This window comes from Erinaceus europaeus, chromosome 5 (genome assembly GCF_950295315.1).
Source record: "Erinaceus europaeus chromosome 5, mEriEur2.1, whole genome shotgun sequence".
In the NCBI taxonomy this organism is placed as follows: domain Eukaryota; kingdom Metazoa; phylum Chordata; class Mammalia; order Eulipotyphla; family Erinaceidae; genus Erinaceus; species Erinaceus europaeus.
The window spans coordinates 87,955,538-87,980,100 of record NC_080166.1 but is presented as its reverse complement, the minus strand read 5'-3'; the positions used below and the strand labels follow the sequence as shown (position 1 = coordinate 87,980,100).

Sequence of the window (24,563 nt, the reverse complement as noted above, 5' to 3'; positions counted from 1 at the left end):
GCATCACTGTGGTCCATGTGCTGGTGGGAATTGAACTCTGGACCACATGCTTGAGAGTCCAGTGCTCTATCCACTGCGCCAACTCCCAGACCACAGGGAGATCAATTTGAATACTTACAGAGGCTCTTCTAGTGGGAGAAAGATTCAATGCATTTTATCTGGTGGTGATACAAACAAACAAAAACATTCTTCTTTGAGCAGGTCAGCCCTACTTAAACCTTGATTTTAGCCTTGGAGCTTACCACTGTTATGGTTGTTATTAGCAACCTGTAGGCAACTCAAAGTACTCAGTTGTTTTGTGCCTCGGTGATTTTATTTTTATTATTGATTTAATAATGATTGGCAAGACCGTAGGTTAAGAGGACAATTCCACACAGTTCCCACTAGCAGAGTTCCTTGTCCCATCCCCTCCATGGGAAGCTTAACTATTCTTTATCCCTCTGGGAGTATGGACCAGAATTCTTTATGGGGAGCAGAAGCTGGGAGTTCTGGCTTCTGTAAATGATTCTCCACTGGACATGGGTGTTGGCAGGTGTATCCACACCCCCAGCCTGTCTCTATCTTTCCCTGGTTGGGCAGGGCTCTGGGGAGGTGGGGTTCCATTGGTGATTTTTTAAAACCATATATTAAACAATAACAAGGGCAAAATAACAAAAGAAAGAAAGCTATAGAGGTGCTAGTGGCCTTGTAAAACAGCACCCCCCTCCTACCCCCTGCTTCAGTGAAAAAAACAATTAGAACAAAGTTGAAGGTAGGACCAACATCTAGTTTCAAACCTTGCTCACACGCAGTGTCAAGAGCTCAGCCTCTCCACCCTTTGTATCTTCTAAAACCCATCTCGCCTTCACTCTGGAAGGCTCCCACAGCATCTGCCGTGACTTCCATGCTCATTTGTGGCTATAAGAAAAAGTAGCCATTCCCAAATAGGAAGTTGGCTAAGAAAAACTAGTTTCTGTAATGTGTCCATTAGAGTACCTTAATTATTTCTTTTTTCTCTTGGCAAGTATTCCTTGTGGTTATATGATAATTTATGAGCCTTTATGAAACATGGAACTGTAAGTCCCTTGTACAATGGTTTCCTTCCCAGTCTTTTTTTTTAAAGATTTTTTTTTAGTGTATTTATTGAATAGAGACAGCCAGAAATTGAGAGGGGAGGGGGAGACAGAGAAGGAGGGAGGGAGAGGGAGAGGGAGAGGGAGAGGGAGAGGGAGAGGGAGAGGGAGAGAGAGAGAGAGAGAGAGAGAGAGATCTGCAGCCCTGTTTCACCACTCGTGAAGCTTTCCCCCTGCAGGTGGGGAACGGGGGCTTGAACCAGGGTCCTTGTGCTCTGTAATGTGAGTGCTTGAGCGGGTGCACCACTGTCTGGCCTCTCCTTTCCAGTCTTGACTTCTGTGGGTGGAAATTCATCCCAGTCCTTCCTTTTCTTTTCCCGGCTGTGTTCTTTGTATTTCTTGCCTGTGCTAGTCTCACCCTCTATTTGTTGTTAGGATGCTCCAGTTTTGAGACACTGGGAGTTAGTGACCTGTGTGTGTCCCCCAGTGACTTGTGACGTCCATCGCTGACCATTGACGGTTACTTTTTTCTCTTCAGCTTTTACTCAGTTCTCTTTGCTTCTTGCTTCAGAGTCCAGGTAGCCTGTGCAAGTGTTTTGATTGGTTACCAATAGCTTAGAACTCACCAGCATCACAGGAAAATCACATAAGAGCAGACAGACTTATTCGTGGTAACTCCTGACTCCTTTCTTGTGATCTCTGAGCAGTTTTGTTGTTGATATTTTTACTGAAGCCGGCACAGTTTTCAAGACTTTAAAGACAGTTGCAAACATCAAGAATATGGTATGTTTTGTCTAAATATATGGAATTTAAGTTTCTCTTGGAAAATTCAGATAGAGACTTTAGGACAAAGTCCTAGGACTGGACAATTGGTGCACCTGGTTAAATGCACACCTTACAATGACCAAGGACCTGGGTTCAGTCCTTTACCCCTCCCTGCAGGAAGCTTCAAGAGCAGTGAAGCAGGCCTACAGGTTTCTCTGTCTCTCCCCCTTTCTATTACTCCTTTCTTCTCTCAATTTTTCTCTGTTGTAGGATATAAAAAGTAAAGAATAAGAAAGGAAAACATGGCTTCTAGGAGCAGTGAATTCATGGCACAGGCACTGACCCCCAGCTATAACCACAGTGGCAATAAAAGAGAATACATGAATAAAGAAGAAAGGGGAGGGGAGAATTGAGCTTTATAACTTTGGTGATTTTATAATGTAGGAGCATGAAATTATACCCCTGAAATCTTTTAATTTTGTAAAACCCTGTTAAGTAACTAACTTAGAAAATTTTAAAAAGGAATGCAAATATTTTAATTATATTTATTGAATGTGATAATATTCCTCAAATGAGTAAAAAAAAAAGTACTAAGGAGTCCTGTGATAGCACAGTGGGTTAAGCACATGTGACATGAAGCACAAGGACCTGTGTAAGGATCCTGATTCGAACCCCGGCTCCCCACCTGCAAAGGAGTCTCTTCACAGGCAGTGAAGCAGGTCTGCAGGTATCTATCTTTCTCTCCCCCTCTCTGTCTTCCCCTCCTCTCTTCATTTCTCTTGTCCTATTCAACAATGACGACATCCATAACAATAACAATAATAACTACAATAGAACAACAAGGGCAACAAAAAAGGAAAATAAATACATATAAAAATTTAAAAAAAATAGTATTTTAAAATAAAAAAATCATGGGGCCAGGTGGTGGTGTACCTGGTTAAATGCTCACATTACAGTGTGCAAGGACCCAGGTGTAAGCTCCCGCTCCCCGCCTGCAGGGGGAAAGCTTCATGAGTGGAGAAGCAGTTCTGCAGGTGTCTCTCTCCCACTCTATCTCCCCCTCACCTCTCAATTTCTCTCTGTCTCTTTCCAATAATTAAAGATAATAAAAATAATAAGTAATTAATATATCTGTGTCTTTTTATGCTTTACTCTCTCATGCATAGTAATAGACTATAAATAATTGAATTTTATAGGTTACTTACTTCCATGGGCTTAATACATGTGCAAATGAGATGTTAAATTGAGGTTTTATGAATTTCCTTTTTTTTTCTTGTTCTGCCTTCACTCCATTCCTTAGAGAATAAATACTGTGTTTCTCTCATTGCATATTTTAAGAACAATTGCTCTGTTTACTTGCGTTTTTCTTTTTTTAAGATGCCACAGAATTAGAGGAAATATCTAGGTTTTTCTTTAAGGAAATTTAAATTTCAGTCTGCAAAATTGTCTTAAAAAAAGACTTTTGTTACCCTAGCTTTGTCCTGGAAGGCTCTGTTGCCTTGTGGGGCAGGGGGTTGCTGGAGGCTGCTGGGGGGTGTTGATAGCATTTTACAATCCATGCCTCTCCCTTTTGCAGGATATCGAGTCTCTAGGAGGGCTGACTGGTTCAAAGGGGACTGATCCACCGGTAAGTTAGAGTCTCCACTCAACTCAGTTGATGACTTACGTGCACAGCCAAGTATCAGACCATCACATGCATGCAAGCAACGTGCGACACAGAGGACTTTTGAAATGTGTAACTATTGTCCGAGCTAGTAAGAGAGGGCAAACATATTTTTGAAGTGTTTTACATGTATGTGCGTGCGTGTGTGCGTGTGTGCATGCGTGTGTGTGTGCGTGTGTGTGTGTGTGCGTGTGTGTGTGCGTGCTGACACCAAGAAATAGAAATGAATCCTCATTAGAATATGGAAGTACTTCAGGTCTTAGTAGTGAATTACACCAAGAAGTTAAGACTTTTTGGAACTTGAGAACTTGCTCCTGTAAATAAAGTGTATGATTTGCTCTGACATATATTCTTTTGTTTCTGGGGAGAAAAGTCTACTTTATTAATAGTGTGAATTCTTGACATTGCACTCTCGTTTAAACTAGCCAGAATATTCTTAGAAAACTTGAGAAGGAACATTTTAACCTTAAAGGCTTATCATCTTAAAGTAATAACAAGGATTGATAGTCTGGTCCTAGCACATCTTGGTCCTTTCTGTGCTATCTGGTTTAAGACAACATCAGTTAAAGTAGTATTTCTGTGTTTTCATGCTGGAGGTGCAGCTATGAGTTATGGGGTTTTGCCTAACATGGTAGGATCAAATTTATTTCCATTCAGAGTCACTGCAGAGATGCTTATGGGCCGCTTGCTTTTCCTTTAGCTCTGCAAGGTTCAGGGAGAAACGCTTAGAATCCAGTGTCATCCAAGCTGCGCTCAGCTCCATCCAGGCATCTGAAGGGAGTGCCAGTGACTTCTTAGGAGATATATTTTAATTACATTCTTTCTCTCCTGTCTCACTATCAGGGCTTCATGATATTGTCTAATCTTGAGCAAAGTGTTCCTAAAGTAGGTAAAAGAAATGGCTTCTCTACAAAAAAAAAAAAAAAAAATCCCTTCAGATATTGCTTCTTCTTCCCCTTCTCCTTCTCTTCTCCTCCTCCTTCTGCTTCTCCTTTTTGGTGTTTCTTTTCTTATCTTTCTTTTTTAAATATTTATTTATTCCCTTTTGTTGCCCTTGTTGTTTTATTGTTGTAGTTATTGATGTAGTTGTTGGATAGGACAGAAAGAAATGGAGAGAGGAGGGGAAGACAGAGGGGGAGAGACAGACACCTGCAGACCTGCTTCACTGCCTGTGAAGCAACACCCCTGCAGGTGGGGAGTTGGGGCTCGAACCAGGACCCTTAGGCTGGTCCTTGCACTTTGCGGCACCTGCACTTAACCCGCTGAGCTACCGCCCGACTCCCAGAGTTTCTTTTCTGAAGTTACTTAATTTTTAATTAGTGAGTTAATAATAATTAGCAAGATTATAAGAGGGATACAATTCCATACAGTTCCCACCACCAGAGTTTCCTGTCCCATCCTCTCCATTGGAAGCTTCCCTGTTATTTATCCCTCTGGGAGGATGGACCAAAAGTCTTTATGGGGAGCAGAAGGTGGGAGGTTTGGCTTCTCTAATTGCTTCTCCACTGGACTTGCGTGTTGGCAGGTGGATCCATACCCCCAGCCTGTTTCTCTCTTTCCCTAGTGGGGATCTGGGGAGGGGAGATCCCAGGACACATTGGTGAGGTTGTCTGCCCAGGGAAGTCAGGATGGAATCATGGTAGCATCTACAACATGGTACCTGAAAGGCAATAAGATATAAAGCAGAGCAAATTGTTTAATGAACAGGAACCCAAAGGGAGTAAAAGAGCAGGTGGAATTAGGATCTTCAGGGAAAAAGAAGCTAGGAAGTCCATTTTAGGTATATCCCAAGTGGCCCATGACTTTGCTAATATTTGCCCGAACTTGATAGCTAACATGCAGGTGGACTAAAGTATTGTAGGGAAGATGGTGTCAGAGTTGAGAATAGATCTAGAAAGCTGGATCAGGGCAGAGAGTAGCTCCCAAACATGAGAAAAGTATATAAATACCATTTTGTCAACCCCATTGAGATGACTTAGGCCCATGTCTATTCATATTCAGCACAGGAGCCTGTGTGACCTCTGAGTCCCTGTCAGTCTGAGCTCACAGTCCATGGTCACAGCTGGGAACATTCTAGGTTGCGCTCATGTCAGGACTTGTCTTCCTCAGTGGCAGAGCAGGTTATTGCTTTTATCTATTCACTGAAATTATTACATTGTAACCATAAGACAAGGCGGAGTATGAGTCAGTCTGAGAAGAATGTTGTGACAAGATTCATGACAACTCTTACATCTAAGTAGCTACATTCAGGATGTTTGTATATAACATTTACATTTTTTTCAAAATATTTCTATTTGTTTTTGGATAGAACAGAGACAAATAGAGAGGGGAGGGGAAAATAGAGAGGGAAAGAGAGACACCTGCAGCCCTGCTTCACCACTCGTGAAGCTTTCCCCTTGCAGGTGGGGAACAGAGGCTTGAATCTAGGGCCTTGCACACTGTTATGTGAGTGCTTAACCAGGTGTGCCACCACCTGGCCCCTAACTTTAAAATATTATTAGAAGACGAAATCTACTTTCTTCAGAATACCTTCCTCACCTATTCACTGATTAATGTGAGCATTCTACAGTTTGAGCCCAGATGGTATTAAAAGGGGCTGTCCTGGGCCAGGCAATAGTGCACCTCTAAGGCGCATATGTCCCCATAGAATTCAGGTTCAAGCCCCTACTCTCCACCATCAGGATGAAGCAGGGAAGCAGGTCTGCAGGCATCTGTCTATCTCTCTCTTCCTCTATATCTCCCCATCCTCTCTCAATTTCCCAGTCTTATCCGATAAAGACAAAAGGGGGAAAACAGGGCCCAGATTGTGTTGGATTCATAGTGCAGGCCTTGAGCCCCATCAGTAAGCCTGGTGGGGAAATGAGGGTTGTCCCCTTGTTCAAAATATAACTAGAGGCTACTTTTGCCAGAGGGGATAGAGTCTCACCCATTATCCCCATGATAAAAGAAGCTTGTCATATGCCTCCTGGAGAAATGTTTTCAAATATTAAAGATGGAGATGGTGTGAAGCCCAAGTTATAGACAAGTCTCTGGCAGGGAAAAAAGGTCACAGAAAGAAGAGAGATTGTCTTAAAAGCAAAATTTATCAAGTTCATTCCCACTATTTAATTATATGTCTGTGTATGTGTGTGTTTCTGTGTGTATACACATACATGGCATGAATACCATATATATATTTATTTATGAATTTTAGTTTTATTTATTAAATAAGGGAGGGGGAGAGAGAGAGACAGAAGAGATGCCACAGCACTCTGGCCCAGGCAGTGTCAGGAATCAAACTCCAGACCTCATACTGTAGGTCTAGCATTTTATCTACTGTACCAATGTAGGAGCTAATACATAGAATAATTTATATTTTTGTAAAGACATTTATTTTCTCTTGGCCATCCTCTACAATTGTGGGTGCTTCAAACTGCTTTCTACATTGTTCCAAATGATTTTTAAAAAACATTTTACTATTATTATTATTATTTTATATTTATTTATTCCCTTTTGTTGCCCTTATTGTTTTATTGTTGTAGCTATTATTGTTGTTATTGATGTCATCGTTGTTGGATAGGATAGAGAGAAATGGAGAGAGGAGGGGAAGACAGAGAGGGGGAGGGAAAGATAGACACCTGCAGACCTGCTTCACCGCTTGTGAAGTGACTCCCCTGCAGGTGGAGAGCTGGGGGCTTGAACCGGGATCTTTATGCTGGTCCTTGCGCTTTGCACCATGTGCGCTTAACCCACTGCGCTACCGCCCAACTCCCTATTATTTTTTTTTAAAGCTATTTTATGCTGTTTTTATATTCTTAGTACTTTAGAGGTCTTTTTAAAAACTTTTGTTTTTTTACATTTTTTTTATAAAATTATCGACAAGACCATAGGATATGAGGGGTACAGTTCCACACACAGTTCCCACCACCAGAGTTCCATGTCCTATCCCCTCTGTTGGAAGTTTCCCCATTATTTATCCCTCTGGGAATATGGACCCAAATTCTTTATGGGGAGCAGAAGGTGGGAGTTCTGGCTTCTGTAATTACTTCTCTGCTGGACTTGGGTGTTGGCAGGTGGATCCACACCCCTATCCTGTTTCTCTCTTTCCCTAGTGAGGCAGGGCTCTGGGGAGGTGGGGTTCCAGGACACATTGGTGAAGTCGTGTGCCTAGGGAAGTCAGGTTGGCATCATGGTAGAGTCTGCAACTTGGTGGCTGAACAAAATATTTAGATATAAAGCAGAACAAATCGTTTAATAAGATGGAACCTAAAGGCAAGAGTAGAGCATATGAGATTCGGGGTCTCCATTTTGGAAGAAGCTAGTAGGTCTATTTTAGGCATATTCCAAGGGGCCCATGACTCTACTAATTTTTGTCTGATCCCAAGAGCTAACATCATGCACATTTTACAGTCTTTCAGTCCTTAGGAAATTGGTGGGGTGGGGTAGGGGGTACCAGTATACATATATTTCGTCTCCCCCACTGTTAAAAGCTATCTGGCTGTCCAGGTCCTGGAACATGGTGGCGGAGGAGGCCCTGGGTGGGGGGTTAGAGTGTTATGTTACACATGTACAAGGACTGCATTTTCCTGTTGACTGTAAACCATGAATGCCCCCAATAAAGAAAAAAAAAAAAAGCTATCGGGAGCATATTTCCAGGAGCACATAACAAAATCATGTTCAAGTTCTCTATAAAGCTTAAAGAAATATGAGTAAGCCACTAAAATGATAATAACATCTGGGGTTACTTCAGTCACTTAAAAATAATACTACTTTGAATGGAGCTAATTCTTTTGCCTCCAAGTAGGAACACTGAAAGTCAGGTTAAATCACACGGCTCATAAATCCATTTGAAGGTTATATTGCTGGTCATTCACTTAAAGAAATACAGTCCTGGCTACAGATCAGCTTAACATTTCATGTAATGTTTAAAATGTACTCCTAAACTGGCTTCCTTATGATACCTGGCTTAGCAAGGAAGTCTAGGCCCAGGGATCTTCACTGACTGGACAGTGCTGAGAGAGTGTCCTCTCAGAAGGATGGACAGCTTGGAGGGTACTGTTGAAAGCTTAGAGGTAATTTAAAAATTTAAGTTAGTATTTTAGAGATATTTTTTAAGTTTTTTTTTTTTTACATTTTTAAAAAAGTCATTTATAAAATAAAAAATACTGACTAGGCCGTAGGATAAGGGGGCAAAATTCCACACAATTTGTACCACCAGAGTACCGTATCTCATTCCTTCCTTGAAATAAAAAAAAAAATGTCTGTTTAAAAAGTGCAGACTTTTTTTTCTTGTGGTAGACATAGATATTTCTTTAGCACCAGTAGAAAAATCATATCATATTATTTTAAATAATAGGCATATATAAAAGAATATGTTACCATTATAAATAAACTTACCTGTTTATTAAGAATGCATATGAAGAGCTGTAGAGGAGCAGTTCACACTAGTATCTTTATCAATAAACATTGGGCAGGACCAGGCAGTGGTGCACCTGGTTAAGTGCACACATTAACAGTGCACAAGGACCCAGGTTCAAGCCCCAGGTCTCCACCTGCAAGGGGAAAGCTTCACGAGTGATGAAGCTGGGCTACAAGTGTCTCTCTGTCTCTCTCCCTTTCTGTCTCCCAGGCCCCTCTCAGTTTCTTACTGTCTCTATCCAATTAATAAATAAATAAATAAAAATATTTAAAATAAAATAATAGTTAAAACAGAGGACCAGGTGGGGGGGGGGCACAGCCTGGTTAAGTGCACACATTACAGTGCACAAGAACCCAGGTTCAATTTCCCGGTCCCCATCTATAGGGGGAAAGCTTCACGAGTGGTAGAGCAGGGCTGCAGGTGTCTCTCTCTCTCCTTCTCTACTTCTCCCTCCTCTTTCAATTTCTCTCGGTCTCTATCAAATAATAAACAAATGAAATATCTTGTAAATATGTATAAAACAAATAACTGAACACTGGACTGTTGGAATAGCCCACTTGGACAGTGTTCTGCTTTGCTGTGTGTCTGACCTGGGTTTGAACCTGGCCTCCAACACACTGAAGGAAGTTTTGGTGCTATAGTCTCTTTCCTTCTTCCTTTGCCTGCCTCTTCCATCAATATGTACAAAGAGCAGATTGGTGTTGAGCAGGTTTTTAAAAATGTGTGCCATCCCCCAGTTTCGCTGCTAATTACTAATGAGAGGATTACTTATTCATGATTTTTAGGAGCCATTAATGCTTTTATGATGACTCTGAAAAGGATATCAAGAAGTCCATTCTTAAATCCAAAAGTTGTCAGAAGTAGAGATTTTAGGCTTTTTCTAAATCATTTCATTTTCCTTGAACAAGGAGCTCTTCTCTCATTGAGGAAATATCTAACAGTGTATACAATGATCAACTTAAAACTGACTCTACATCAATAATAACTACAACAACAATAAAAAAAACAAGGACAGCAAAAGGGAAATTAAATAAATATAAAAAAATTCAAAAAACTGACTCTGAAAAAGCACAATGCTATTTTTATTTATTTATTTTTTTTCTGTAGACATCGTTTTCATTCATGAAAGTAGATTGTAGGTGGGTCACCTGTGCAAACTCATAGCAAGTGTTCACCTGTGAAAATAACATGAACACAAGTGGTGGAGCAGGGCTGTAGGGTTCACTCTGTCTCTCTCTCCCTCTTTCTTTTCCCCCTTCAATTCCCTTGTCTCGCTCTCTCTAAAATAAATGAGTAAGAGATACAGTCTTTAAAATGAATGAATAAACACAAGGTGAAGAAAGATAATCACATAAAATTGAAAGGGTAAACTATAAGCCTTAAGTTAGTTTTCCATATAATATTTATCAACATATTTTTAATGGTGACAGTATTAAAATGTGTATCCAGGAGCTGGGTGGTGGTGCACCTGGTTCAGCAAATGTTACAGTGTGCAAGGATCTGGGTTCAAGCTCCTGGTCCCCACCTGCATGGGGATAACTGTGAGCGGTGAAGCAGGGCTGCAGGTTTCTCTCTCTCTCAAAATCACCCACATCTCTCTTGATTTCTGTCTGTCTCTATCCAATAAATAAAGATAAAAAAATTAAACTGTGAGGCCATGCAAACTCTCAGGTGATCCAGATGCCAGCCTGCCTCTGGGAAGATGGGGTATGGTCTCCACAGCTCAGTTTCACACAGTCAAGTGCAGACACAGGCTTTCTGGTATTGAAGAACTAAGCCTCTTTTACTTTCCTTTCCTTTACATTTATTTTATTTCATTTATTTTATTTTTTAAAAACATTTTTAAATTTATTTATTTTTCCTTTTGTTTCCCTTTTTATTGTTGTTGTAGTTGTTACTGTTGTTGTTATTGATATCGTCGTTGTTAGATAGGACAGAGAGAAAGGGAGAGAGGAGGGGAGACAGAGAGGGCGAGAGAAAGATAGATACCTGCAGACCTGCATCACCACCGCCTGTGAAGCGATTCCCCTGCAGGTGGGGAGCCAGGGCCTTGAACCGGGATCCTTGTGATGGTCCTTGTGCTTCATGCCATGTGCACTTAACCTGCTGCGCTACCGCCGGACTCCCTACTTTTTATTTTTAAATGATTTAATATTGATGTACAAAATGACAAGATAACAGGGATACAACTCCACACCATTCCCACCACCAGAGTTCTGGATCCCCATCCCCTCCACTGGAAGCTACAGCAGTTCTCCTAAGGTCACGTATATGGGTAAATGATTATTTCTACAACCATCTGTCTATATTTGGATAGATTTGCCCCCCCCACACACACACCTTTTTAAGGTCCCATCTGCTCTTCCTTTTTTTTTTTTAATATTTATTTTATTTTTTTATTCCCTTTTGTTGCCCTTGTTGTTTTATTGTTGTAGTTATTATTGTTGTTGTCGTTGTTGGATAGGACAGAGAGAAATGGAGAGAGGAGGGGAAGACAGAGAGGAGGAGAGAAAGATAGACACCTGCAGACCTGCTTCACCGCCTGTGAAGCGACTCCCCTGCAGGTGGGGAGCCGGGGTTCGAACTGGGATCCTTATGCCGGTCCTTGTGCTTTGCGCCACATGTGCTTAACCCGCTGCGCTACAGCCTGACTCCCTCATCTGCTCTTCCTTTCCAAGTCACACCTACACCTGTTACTACATTCAAATGTCCCTCCCTTTCCCCCTCTTCTCTCTCTGGGTCCTGATGGAGTTGGAGTTCAGAGCCCTATGGTCATTTCTCCCCCTCTGTGAGTTTGGACCAAAATTCTTTATGGGTACAGAGGTGGGAGAAGTAAGATTCTTTTGTAGAGCCTCTTGCACTTGTGAAGCACTGACGAGAAGCTGTCATCCAGTCCCTGACTTGGAAGCAGAACTTGTCCCAGACTTCACGCTGAGTCTATAGTCACAGTGGGGCTGCCAGATAGGATGGGGCTAGGCCACATTTCATCATATGTGCCCTCTAGCTCAAGCCCTTACACAGAGGAGTAGCAAGGCACTGGGGAAGCCTACGTGATGTGGGGTCTCTCTAGAGGTGAAACGGGGATCTTATGAAATCACGTAGGTGTGAGGCCTTGGCTCAGCAAAAGTAGGTATGACATCATCTCCCCAGACAATAACTTGGTTCCACCTGCATATCATATTTCAGGCTCAGGAAAAAAAAAACTAGTATAGCCACAGGCCCTTTGGAATATAACTAAAATATGCCTACTAGCTGTTTACAAAACAGAGACACCCCCCCAACTCTTCATCTGCACTATTTCAGCCTTTAGGTTCATGATTAGTCAACAATTTGTTTGGCTATGTATGTTAACTCTCTTTTCAGCTACCAGGTTCCAGATGCTAGCATCATGCCAACCAGACTTTCCTGGATAGACAACCCCGCCAGTGTGTCCTAGAGCTCTGATTCCCCAGAGCCCCCGCCCCCCCACTAGGGAAAGACAGAGGCAGGCTGGGAGTATGGATCCACCTGTCAAAGCCCATGTTCAGTGGGGAAGCAGTTAAAGAACCCAGACCTTCCACCTTCAGCATCCCATAATGACCTTGGGTCCATACTTCCGGAGAGTTAAAGAATAGGAAAGCTATCAGGGGATGGGATGGGATACAGAGTTCTGGTGGTGGGAACTGTGTGGAGTTGTACTCCTCTTATCCTATGGTTTTGTCAATATTCCCTTTTTATAAGTAAAATTAAATAAATAAATAAATAAAATTTAAAAATAGACAGTTAAACCACAGGTGGGCTTTACCTACTCAGCTAAGTCATAGACATTGGGGCTTGTGATACAGGGAAATAGACCCAAGCATGGGAACAAACATTCTGTGATTTCTCTTTCTCGAGTTCCAATAATCAGGGAGCTCTTGGTTTTCTTAACACTTCTGCCGCTTCTCCTCCTGCCGAGGAGGTGTGCATGGGGTACCTGTGTCCTGGCCTGCTGTAACAGTGTCTGCTGCCCCAGGCACTTGCTGTCATGTCTGAGCTCCGCAGATGCCTGTCTGTGATTGAGAGCCACCTGCCTCTCTGCTAGACATCGGTACTTGTGCTTTGTCCTAGCCAGTGAGAACTGGGTCAGAGGGGAAGCAGGCTGAGGAGTGTGCAGGTGAAAACCCTGGTGTCAGGTGTGAGTCTTTCTGTTCTACTCACTTGTCTCCTATTCAGTTGCCAGGTGGGGTGTGGAAGCCCTGTCTTTTGATATTCAGAATGACTGCGTTTTTTTACACTTGTTAATGCCTCACGCCTAGGGGTGTTCTCTGGTGGTTGCTATCTTTTCAGCCTGTCAGAAGCCTTATTTCTAAATAAATTTAAAAAAAATTGATATATTGCACCAAAGTAATATATGGGGGTGGGGGGTGGGGCTCAGGTCCTGAACAGGATGGCAGATGGCCTACTGGGGGTTGTATTGTTGTGTGGAAAACTGAGAAATGTTATGCATGTACAAACTATTATATTTACCATTGACTATAAAACATTAATCCCCAATAAAGAAATAAAAAATATTTTTACTTAGTTCATTCATTACTGGATAATAAATACAGAGAGAAATTGAGAGGGTAGGGAGAGATAGAGTAGGAGAGAGACAGAGGGATACCTGCCGCCCTGCTTCTCCACTCATGAAACTTTCCCCCTGCAGGCTTGAACCTGGGTCCTTGCTCACTGTAGTGTGTTTCCTTAACCAGGTGCGCCTGACCCCTATTTGTAAATAATTTATGACACTACCAGCCAGAAGATGAGGCAGTAATCTATTGTGGCTCAGTGTGAACTAAACTGGGATGGGTGGTGTTAGTGCCTTTTGAGACCAGAAATTGAATGCAGAACAAGGATGTGGCAAACGTTGTGGGAGGAATTTGCACTGTACTTCACAGCATCTTTATTGCAGTGTCTGAACACTTTATCAGTTCTGTGAGAAGCATTTCCTTGGTTCTAGCTTGAAAGGAATCACAGTGAAGGCTAAATCCAGGAGCTGTGTTACATGAGTCTTGAAGTTATCCAAGGGGAGGTACTGACAGTATCTTGATGATTTTTGTTTGTTTTGTTTTCTCCACTGTATTCTAGGACTAGGTGTGGGCACTATCTTAGGAGGAAGTCAGCATTGTGTGGTGAATCAAATAAAAGGGATTAATAGCAATCTATAAAGGGACATGCAAATAGAGAGACTTAGGGCCTTTCACCAGCTATTAAAGGCAGAGAATAAATAAGAATACGTGATGGCTTAGGGGAAGAGAATGAGTCTCCTTAAAAGGTCAAGCCTGAATTTGAACTTTAGGGCCCTATAAAGGAGCATGAAAAGGTACTCATCAGCAGAGATCAGAAAGACCTGAATCTTGAATTCACTGGCATGAAGCACTTAATTAGCACTTTCATGTCAGACTTCCTACTTAAAATATTAGTGTATTGGACATGTAGATAAAATAATGAAAGCCACTGAATATTTTTAATTTGCCACCAGAATTATCACTGGTGCTCAGTGTCATCACAACAAATCCACCACTCCTGGCAACCATTTTTTTCCTTCTTTTAATTGGTAGGATAGAGAAAACTAAGAAAGTAAGGACAAAACAGAGGAAGAGGAGAAGAGAGAAACATGCTGCCCTGCTTCACAGCTAGGGAAGCCCTCCCTTCCTTCTCAGGTGAGGACCAGGGGCTTGAAACATGAAAGCCAGTTCATATGTAGAAGTCTTTTATGAGAAATCTAATATTTAATATACTTAATATAGAGGGTAACAGAAGATCCCCCTGTTAGATAATTTCCTATTCAGTAAGTCATTGCTAGTTAGTACTATTTCAACACATGTATTTTAAAATAATCGAATTACTTTATTATGAAGTACACTAGAATATAAATTTTTGTGGCCCCAAAGGGGGCACAGTGGGTAGAACATTAGATTCCAAAGTATGAGGTTCAAAGTTCAATGCCCAGGAAAAATCAGGAACCAGACAAGGCTCTTCACTGTTATTCAGAATAGTTCTTGAGGTCCTAGCCACTGCAGACAAGAAAGGCATACAGATTGGAAAACAAGAAATCAAACTATCTCTCTTTGCTGATGTCATGATAATATACCTAGAGAACATGAAAGACTCCACCAAAAAACTACTGGAAATAATAAATTCAGTAGAGTAGCAGGATTCAAAATCAATGCATATAAATCCATGACATTTCTGTATACAAACAAAGAGATGAAAGGGAAATAAAAGACTCAATCCATTTACACTTGAACTTAAAATGATAAAGTACCTTGGGGTGAATCTCACGAGGAGGTGAAGGACCTTTACAATGAGAACTACGGGCCGCTGCTAAAAGAAATAGAGAAGGACACACAGAAGTAGAGGAATAGTCCTTGTTCCTTGATCAGAAGAATAAACACTATTAAAATGGCCATTCTACCAAAAGTAACCTATAGTTTTAATGCAACCCCTATCAAAATTCCAATAGCATTTTTAAAGTAAGTTGAACAACTTGTCCAAAAATTTGTTTGGAACCACAAAAGGCCACAAATTGCCAAATCACTTCTGAGAAAAAAGAAAAACTACGGAGGGGCCACACTCCCTGACTTCAGTTTATACCATAAAGCAGTAGTAATCAAAACAGCTTGGTTTTGGAATAAAAATGGACCCTTGGATCAATGGAGCAGAATCCAAAGCCCAGAAATGAGCCCACACAGACACAACCACCTAACAGATGACAAAGGGCACAAACCATTCAGGGGGTTAAAGAAGGCCTCTTCAACAGGTGGTGCTGGGAAAACTGGACAGCCACATGTGGAAAAGGGAAAGCATTCCACCCACCACCTGACACCACACACCAAGGTCAAGTCAAAATGGACTAAAGATCTGAGTATTAGACCAGAAACTCTAAAATTTATAGAAGAAAATGTCAGTGGAACTTTGCAGGACCTTGACATCAAAGATGTATTTGGAGATTCAACCTCCTGGCATAGGGAATGAAAATAAGAGTAAATAAATGGGATTACATGAAACTAAAGAGCTTCTACACATCGAAAGCAAATTGCATCAGGATATCTGGGCAACCCAGTAAATGGGAGAAGGTATTTGCACATCATACACCAGACAAGAGACTGTTAGCAAACATCTAGACAGAATTGGTACAGATCTACAAAAGAAGCAAAATATACCCAGTGAAAAAGTGGGCCAAAGAACTAAACAGACAGCTTTCTAAGGATGAGACATGACCCACAGACACATGAAGAAATGTTCCACTTCACTTATCAGTAGAGAAATGCAAATTAATAATCCACTGAGATCCCATCTCACAGCTGAGAGAATATCCTCCATCAACACACCAGGAAAGGACAGGTGCTGGAGAGGCTGTGGGGACAAGGGAACTCTGCTCCACTGCTGGTGGGGATGCAAACTGGGGCAGCCCCTGTGGAGACTGTGTGGAGAGTCCTTAAACAAATAGAAGTGGAATCACCTTATGACCCAGCAATATTACTCTTGGACACTCAAATACTAATTAGAAGTGGACACTTGTACGCCTGTGTTCACAGCTACATTATTCACAACAGCCAGAGAGTGGCAACAGCCTAGATGCCCATCATCAGAGGACTAGCTAGAAAAGTTATGGGATATAGACTCCATGGAATAGTACTCTGCAATCAAAAAAGATGAGATTGCGTCCTTTGGAACAAAATGGATGGAACTGGAGGTGGGGATGCTTAGCAAAATTATTAAAGAGATGAAGGACAACTTCCAGATGGTTTCAGTCATGTGTGGAATCTAGAAATCTGATTTACATGAATTTGCCAAAATATCTGTCTCTCTCTGTCTCTCTCTGTCTCTCTGTCTCTGTCTCTCTCTCTCTCTCTCTATATATATATATATCCAAACAAAACAGAAGCAAGCAAACTGTAAGACTTGTAAGAACTCTGGTGGTTCTCTTTGGTCCATGGGAGGGCAGGGATATGGAACTTTGGTGGTGGGTGTGGTATGGACGTATGCATTATAATCTTACACAATACTATTAATAACAAATAGAAAATAAAAAGAAATTGGTACCCAGTACCTCATATGCTAGTGATGTTCAGGTTCTCTCTTTATCTCATAAATAATAAATACTAAAATAATTGTTTTTTATGTTCAAAAATATGTCTTGTTAAATGTGAAAGTAAGCAAAGATGTGTGAATTACAGACAAACACCAGAAAATTGAATGTAGAACAACATAGTGTGAAACACTGTTGAAGTCTCTCATGATATTACTTCACTGATGATTAACTTGAAAAGAAATGATTTTTCCAGTAAAAATGAAGCAATTCTGAGGAGTTCTCAATAGTGAAACACTTCCTTGTCAGAAACACTTTTCTGGTTTTGATATGAAAAATATGTAGTGGAAAATTATTTTGAGGGAAAACCAATATGTCAGTGAAAAACTATGTAATTAAAAAAAAATTAGAAAAGGATCAGGCAGTGGGGGTGGGGGTGGGGGGTTGTACAGGCTGCCATGCACAGAGACCTAGGTTCAAGCCCCTCTTCCAACATAGTTACAGGACATTCATAAGCTTGGAGCAGGGCTGCAGACATCTCTCTCTCTCTCTCTCTCTCCTTCTCTCCCTTCCTTCTGAATTCCTTTCTGTTCTTATCCAATAAATGAATAAATGAAATATTTTTAGAAATTAGAATCTCATTATTTTGAAGATGCAGTATTTTGCTATTAAGAAGATATTGAAATATTTATAAATATATCATCAGTTTCCTGGTTACATGATTTCAGATTTTATATATATTGGCTTACTGTTAATGATACAGAGAGAGAGAGAGAAAGATATAGAGCCTAGAGCCCTGCTGAGCTCTGGCTGATGGTGGTGCTGGGGGTTGAACCTGGAACTTCAGAGCTTCAGGAAGGAGAGTCTTTTACAGAACTATTTTGCTGTTGCCCCCATCCCCTAGATTTGTTATTATTATTATTTTATTATTATTTATCAGAGCCCTGTTCAGTTCTGGCTGATGGTGGTGTTGGGAATTGAACTTGGGAGCTCAGAGCTTCAGGCAGGAGAGTATTTTGCAGAACCATTATGCTGTCTTTTCAACCACCTACCCTATTTCTTTCTCTTTTTTTTTTAGAGTACTTTTCAGCTCTGGTTTATGGTGGTTTTGGGGACTGAACCTGGGAGCTCAGAGCCTCAGGCACGAAATCTATTTGCATAGCCATTATACAATCTCTTCACCACCCCCTACCCAATTCTCATTCCTTCTCTCTCTCTGTCTCTCCTTTTTTCCTAGAACACTGCTCAGCTCTGGTTTATAATGGTGCTGGGGGTTGAAACACAGACTTTTGATACCTCATGCATGAAAGACTCTTGCATAACCATTGTGCCACACATTACTTCAATTTCAATATTACTTTTCCTCCCTCCCTTCCTTCCCTCCTTCCTTCCTTCCTCCCTCCCTCCCTCCTTTCCTTCCTTCCACCCTTCCTCCCTCCCTGCCTCAGGGGTAACAGCTGAGCTTCAGTGCAGGCACTAGGAATCCACCCCTCCCAGATTCCCCCCTTCCTTATTTCTTCTGATAGGACAGAGAGAATTTGAGAGGAGAGGGGAGATAGAGAAAGAAAGGAACCTGCAGACCTGCTTTGCCACTTGTGAAGCATCCCTGCTGAAGTAGGGAGCAGGGGCTTGAACCAGATCCTTGAGCTTAACCAGGTGCACCACCACCAGGCCCCCTGATTTATAGTCTTTACTCCACAAAGGAAATAGCATATTTCTGTTCAAGATAGCAAAGTGGTTTCAACTACAGACATTTTATTTATTTGCATTTTGTTCTTTGGTTCCACTTTTTCTAATTTTTAGTTATTGTACATGAATTTACATATACATGCATTTATGTGTATTATGTAAACAAAATAATTATAAACACACACACACACACACACACACACACACACACACACACACACGTACGTACCTATACACATGCCCATACAAATACAGATGCAGGTGCAGGTGCAGGTGCAGATACAGATAGTTTCAGATGCTGATGTAGATACAGATGGAGTTACAGATACAGATGCAGGTAGAGATACAGATACAGATGCAGATACAGATACAGTTGCAGATGCTGATGCAGATACAGATGCAGATGCAGATATAGGTGCAGATGCAGATACAGATGCAGATACAGTTGCAGATGCTGATGCAGATGCAGATCAGATGCAGATGGAAATACAGATGCAGATACAGATACAGTTGCAGATACTGATGCAGATACAGACGCACATCAGATGCAGATACAGATACAGTTGCAGATGCTGATGCACATGGAGATACAGATGCAGATCAGATGCAGATACAGATGCAAATACAGATGCAGATGGAAATACAAATGCAGATGGAGATGCAGATACAAATGGAGATATAGGAGCAGATGGAGATGCAAATACATATGCAGATGCAGATGGAGATACAGATGCAGATGCAGATACAGATACATCTCTTGCAAAAGAGAGAACTATTTTGGTCTGGTGAGTTCTATAATGAGATAAGAGGCAAGATACTAATTAGACTTTTTTTTTTTTTCTAACACAATAAAGTAGAACTGCGTTTTTACTTTTGATTAAAAATGTTTATAATTTCGGATGTTTATCTAAAAAGCCCATGTGCAGCTTTATGCATAGAGTTGCCCATTAGGCTGTTAAAAAGTAAAATAAAAATAGGACTCATTCAACTAGCATGTTAGTAATGCCTATTATGTGCTCTGTGCTATTCTAGACACTTAAGGAAAAGAATGAAATAAGATATTAACATAGTGCTATAGGCTTTTATATTGTGGCTGGTTAAAATTGTTTCTTTTAAAAATATGATTAGTATATAAAACGAATATAAACCATCACTTCTGTGATATATGAAAATAAGCATTCCATATTTGGATTTTTAAAAAACTTTTTATGAGGTCTTGTTTTCAAAAGTAAATGTTTAAGCAGGTTTTTAAGAGCTAATTTACATTAATCTGACTCCCCTCTCCCCCCTGCGCACCCCAAGAGTACTGCTCAGTGGTGCTGAGGCTTGAACCTGGAACACTTGCTTCTGCAGAACCATTATGCTGTCACCCCATACAGAAACCTTTATTCCTACTGTAAGGAAACCATGGGTTTATCTTTTCTTGGTATCCAAATGAAGTTTAATTCTTAAGACTCTGGCAAATAATAAAGCTGGCTTCTCCATTTCTTTCCCTTGGAATGTAACAGTTTAAATTTAACTGTCAGGGGCCAGGTGGTGGCACACCTAGTTGAACACACATGCTACAATGCCCAAGGACCCAGGTTCAAGCCTCTAGTCCCCACCTATGTGGAGAAAGCTTTGCAATTTGTGAAGCAGGGCTGCGGGTGTCTCTGTCTCTGTCTCTCTCTCTCTATCTCCACCTTCCCTCTTGATACCTGGCTGTCTCTTACAAATAAATAAAAATTATTTAAAAGTTTAATTGTCAAAGTTATTTAGCATACGGTTAATAACAAGTGTTTTTAATATCCTTTTAGAAGTTTACTTTATATTTTATAAATATTTCTATTTATCTTATTATTGGATGGAGGCAGAGAGAAATTGAGAGGGAAGGGGGAGACAGAAAGAGAGAAGACAGAGAGACTCCTGCAGCCCTGTTTCACCACTCCTGAAGCTTCCCCCTGTAGGCGGGGACCAGGGGCTTGAACTCAGGTCCTTGTGCACTGCAGTGGGAATGCTTAACCATGTGAGCCACTGCCTGATCCCACTTTTCAGAGGTTTACATAGGCTATTATTATTTGTCCCCATATTTATCTTTTTTTATTTTTATTTAAGAAAGGAGACATTAACAAAACCATAGAAGAAGAGGGGTACAATTCCACACAATTCCCATAACCCGATCTCCGTATCCCATCCCCTCCCCTGATAGCCTTCCCATTCTCTATCTCTCTGGGAGTATGCATCCAGGGTCGTTGTGGGTTGCAGAGGGTGGAAGGTCTGGCTTCTGTAATTGCTTCCCCGCTGAACATGGGCGTTGACTGGTCAATCCATACTCCCAGTCTGTCTCTCTCTTTCCCTAGTAGGGTGGGGCTTTGAGGAAGTGGAGCTCCAGTACACATTGATGGGGTCGTCTGTCCAGGGAAGTCTGGTCAGCATCTTGCTGGCATCTGAAACCTGGTGGCTGAAAAGAGAGTTAGCATACAAAGCCAAACAAATTGTTGAACAATCATGGACCTAAAGACTGGAAGACTGCAGATGAAGTGTTGGGGGGTATTCCCTGCATGTTCTTGTGTATTTCTGCTTTCAGGTATATATATATATATTTAAATTTCTTTATTGGGGAATTAATGTTTTACATTCAACAGTAAATACAATAGTTTGTGCATGCATAACATTTCCCAGTTTCCCATTTAACAATACAACCCCCACTATGTCATTTATCATCCTTCATGGACCTGTATTCTCCCACCCACCCACCCCAGAGTCTTTTACTTTGGTGCGATATGCCAATTTCAGGTTCTACTTGTGTTTTCGTTCCTGATCTTGTTTTTCGATTCTGCCTGAGAGTGAGATCATCCCATATTCATCCTTCTGTTTCTGACTTATTTCACATAACATGAATTTTTCAAGGTCCATCCAAGATCGGCTGAAAACGGTGAAGTCACCATTTTTTACAGCTGAGTAGTATTCCATTGTGTATATATACCACAACTTGCTCAGCCACTCATCTGTTGTTGGACACCTGGGTTGCTTCCAGGTTTTGGCTATTACAAATTGTGCTGCCAAGAACATATGTGTACATAGATCTTTTTGGATGGATATGTTGGGTTCCTTAGGATATATCCCCAGGAAAGGAATTGTAGGTTCATAGAGTAGGTCCATTTTTAGCCTTCTGAGAGTTCTCCAGACTGTTCTCCACAGAGGTTGAACCAATTTACATTCCCACCAGCAGTGTAGGAGGGTTCCTTTGACCCCACACCCTCTTCAGCATTTGCTGCTGTTACTTTTTCTGATGTATGACATTCTCACAGGAGTGAAGTGGTATCTCATTGTTGTCTTTATTTGCATTTCTCTGACAATCAGAGACTTGGAGCATTTTTTCATATGTTTCTCGGCCTTTTGGATCTCTTCTGTGGTGAATATTCTGTCCAAGTCCTCCCCCCATTTTTGGATGGGGTTATTTGTTGTCTTGTTGGTGAGTCTGGCAAGCTCTTTATATATTTTGGTTATTAAACTCTTGTATGATGAATGGCATGTAAATATCTTCTCCCATTCTGTGAGGGGTCTCTTGGTTTGGGTAATGGTTTCTTTTGCTGTTAAGCTTTTTAATTTTATGTAGTCCCATAGGTTTATACTTGCCTTAGTCTTCTTTGTAATTGGATTCGTTTCATTGAAGATGTCTTTAAAATTTATGCGGAAAAGAGTTCTGCCAATATTTTCCTCTAAGTATCTGATAGTTTCTGGTCTAACATCCAAGTCCTAGATCCACTTGGAATTTACTTTTGTATTTGGTGAAATACAGTGATTCAGGCCCATCACAGCTAATGATATTGAAACAGTTATCAAAAATCTCCCCAAAAATAAAAGTCCTGGACCAGATGGCTTTACAAATGAATTCTACAAAACCTTCAAAGAAGAACTAATACCTCTACTTTTAAAAGTCTTCTAGAAGATTGAAGACACTGGAATACTCCCTGCCAGCTTCTATTAAGCCAACATCACTCTGATACCAAAAGCAGACAGGGACACAACCAAAAAAGAAAACTGCAGACCAATATTTCTGATGAACATAGATGCTAAAATATTGAACAAAATTCTAGCCAACTGGATACAGCAGTATATCAAGAAGATTGTTCATCATGACCAAGTGGGGTTTATCCCAGACATGCAAGGGTGGTTTAATATACGTAAATCAATCAATGTGATCCACCACATCAACAAAAGCAAGATCAAAAACCACATGGTTATATCAATAGATGCAGAGAAAGCCTTTGACAAAATACAATATCCCTTTATGATCAAAATGCTACAAAAAATGGGAATAGATGGAAAATTCCTGAAGATAATGGAGTCTATATATAGCAAACCTACAGCCAACATCATACTCAATGGTGAAAAACTGGAAGCCTTTCCACTCAGATCAGGTACTAGACAGGGCTGCCCACTATCACCATTACTATTCAACATAGTGTTGGAAGTTCTTGCCATAGCAATCTGGCAGGACCAAGGAATTAAAGGGATACAGATTGGAAGAGAAGAGGTCAAACTCTCCTTATTTGCAGATAACATGATAGTATACATGGAAAAACCCAAGGAATCCAGCAAGAAGCTTTTGGAAATAATCAGGCAATACAGTAAGGTGTCAGGCTATAAAATTAACATTCAAAAGTCAGTGGCATTCCTCTATGCAAACACTAAGTTAGAAGAAATTGAAATCCAGAAATCAATTCCTTTTACTATAGCAACAAAAACAATAAAATATCTAGGAGTAAATCTAACCAAAGAAGTGAAAAACTTGTATACTGAAAAAAAAAAAAGAAATTGAAAAAAGACACAAAGAAGTGGAAAGATATTCCATGTTCATGGGTTGGAAGAACTGACATCATCAAAATGAATATATTACCCAGAGCCATCTACAAATTCAATGCTATCCCCATCAAGATCCCAAGTACATAAGTTATTTTTATCCAGGCAGTTACAGATACCAATTTTAGCTGCTGGAGCACTAAAACACCTGTTGCATTTCAGTGAGACTAGACTGCAGAGCAGTGGTTTTAGCATTTCAGAGAGGAGTCCTGCTTGCCAGAAGCTCACTCTTTAGGAAGGGGTGGCTGGCAGTGGGCTTGCTCACACCCCGGGCTATTGTCACCTTTACAGGGACCCCAGTGAGGTGTGCCTACCACCCTTGGCCTGATGACAATGGAGCTAATTTCTTAACATGGGTTCCACATCTGCCAGCAACTATCGAAGTTTGTCTGGCTAAGAAACTACAGATCTTCTTGACTGAAGATTCCTTTTTTTTTAAACAGTTTTTTTAAAAAAAAGTATTATTATCTTTATTTATTGGATAGAGACAGCCAGAAATCAAGAGGGAGGGGGTGATAGAGAGGGAGAGAGACAGAGAGAGACACCTGCAGCCCTGCTTCACCACTTATAAAGCTTTGGGTGGGTACTGGGGGCTCAAACCCAGGTTCTTGTGCATTGTAATATATGCGCTCAACCAGGTGTGCCACCACCTGGCCCCTTGACTGAAGATTCTGTCTGCTCCCTTCCTGGGTCTCTCCAAGGACAAGGGCAGTATTTGAGGCGCTTTGGCTCCTGGGTCCTGTGCAGGGACTTGTCTCCGTGAAGCAAGACCTGGAAGGACACAGGATTCATTGTAGCTCTGCCTCAATAATGACATTGCCACTTCATGCATGTTAGAGAAAGTCAGTTGGCAAAGTGTAAATGCATTAAATTGCCTGTTTTCTCCTCCTCCTCTTCTTATCCCTCCTTCTCTTCCTCCTCCTCTTTCTTCTCCTTCTCTTCCTCCTCTTTCTTCTCTTCCTTTTCTTGCATCTTCTTCTTCTCTTTCTTCTTCTCCTCCTTCTCCTCTTTTTCCTTCTTTACTCAGTATTGACTATAAACACTATAGTTGTTTTAAAAGGGAATTTTGATTATATATCTATCCAAATCAAACTAGAATTCCTACTTTTGATTATC

General features: G+C 41.0%; 1 protein-coding gene across 1 annotated transcript in view; it reads left to right on the top strand.

The window, feature by feature from the left end:
* LOC103108300 (liprin-alpha-2) overlaps window positions 1–24,563 on the top strand; it is a 430,491-nt gene that overhangs the window by 59,735 nt on the left and 346,193 nt on the right. The window contains 1 exon segment of the mRNA XM_060191502.1: window positions 3,394–3,444. Within this exon segment, the coding sequence (XP_060047485.1) occupies window positions 3,394–3,444 (51 nt within the window).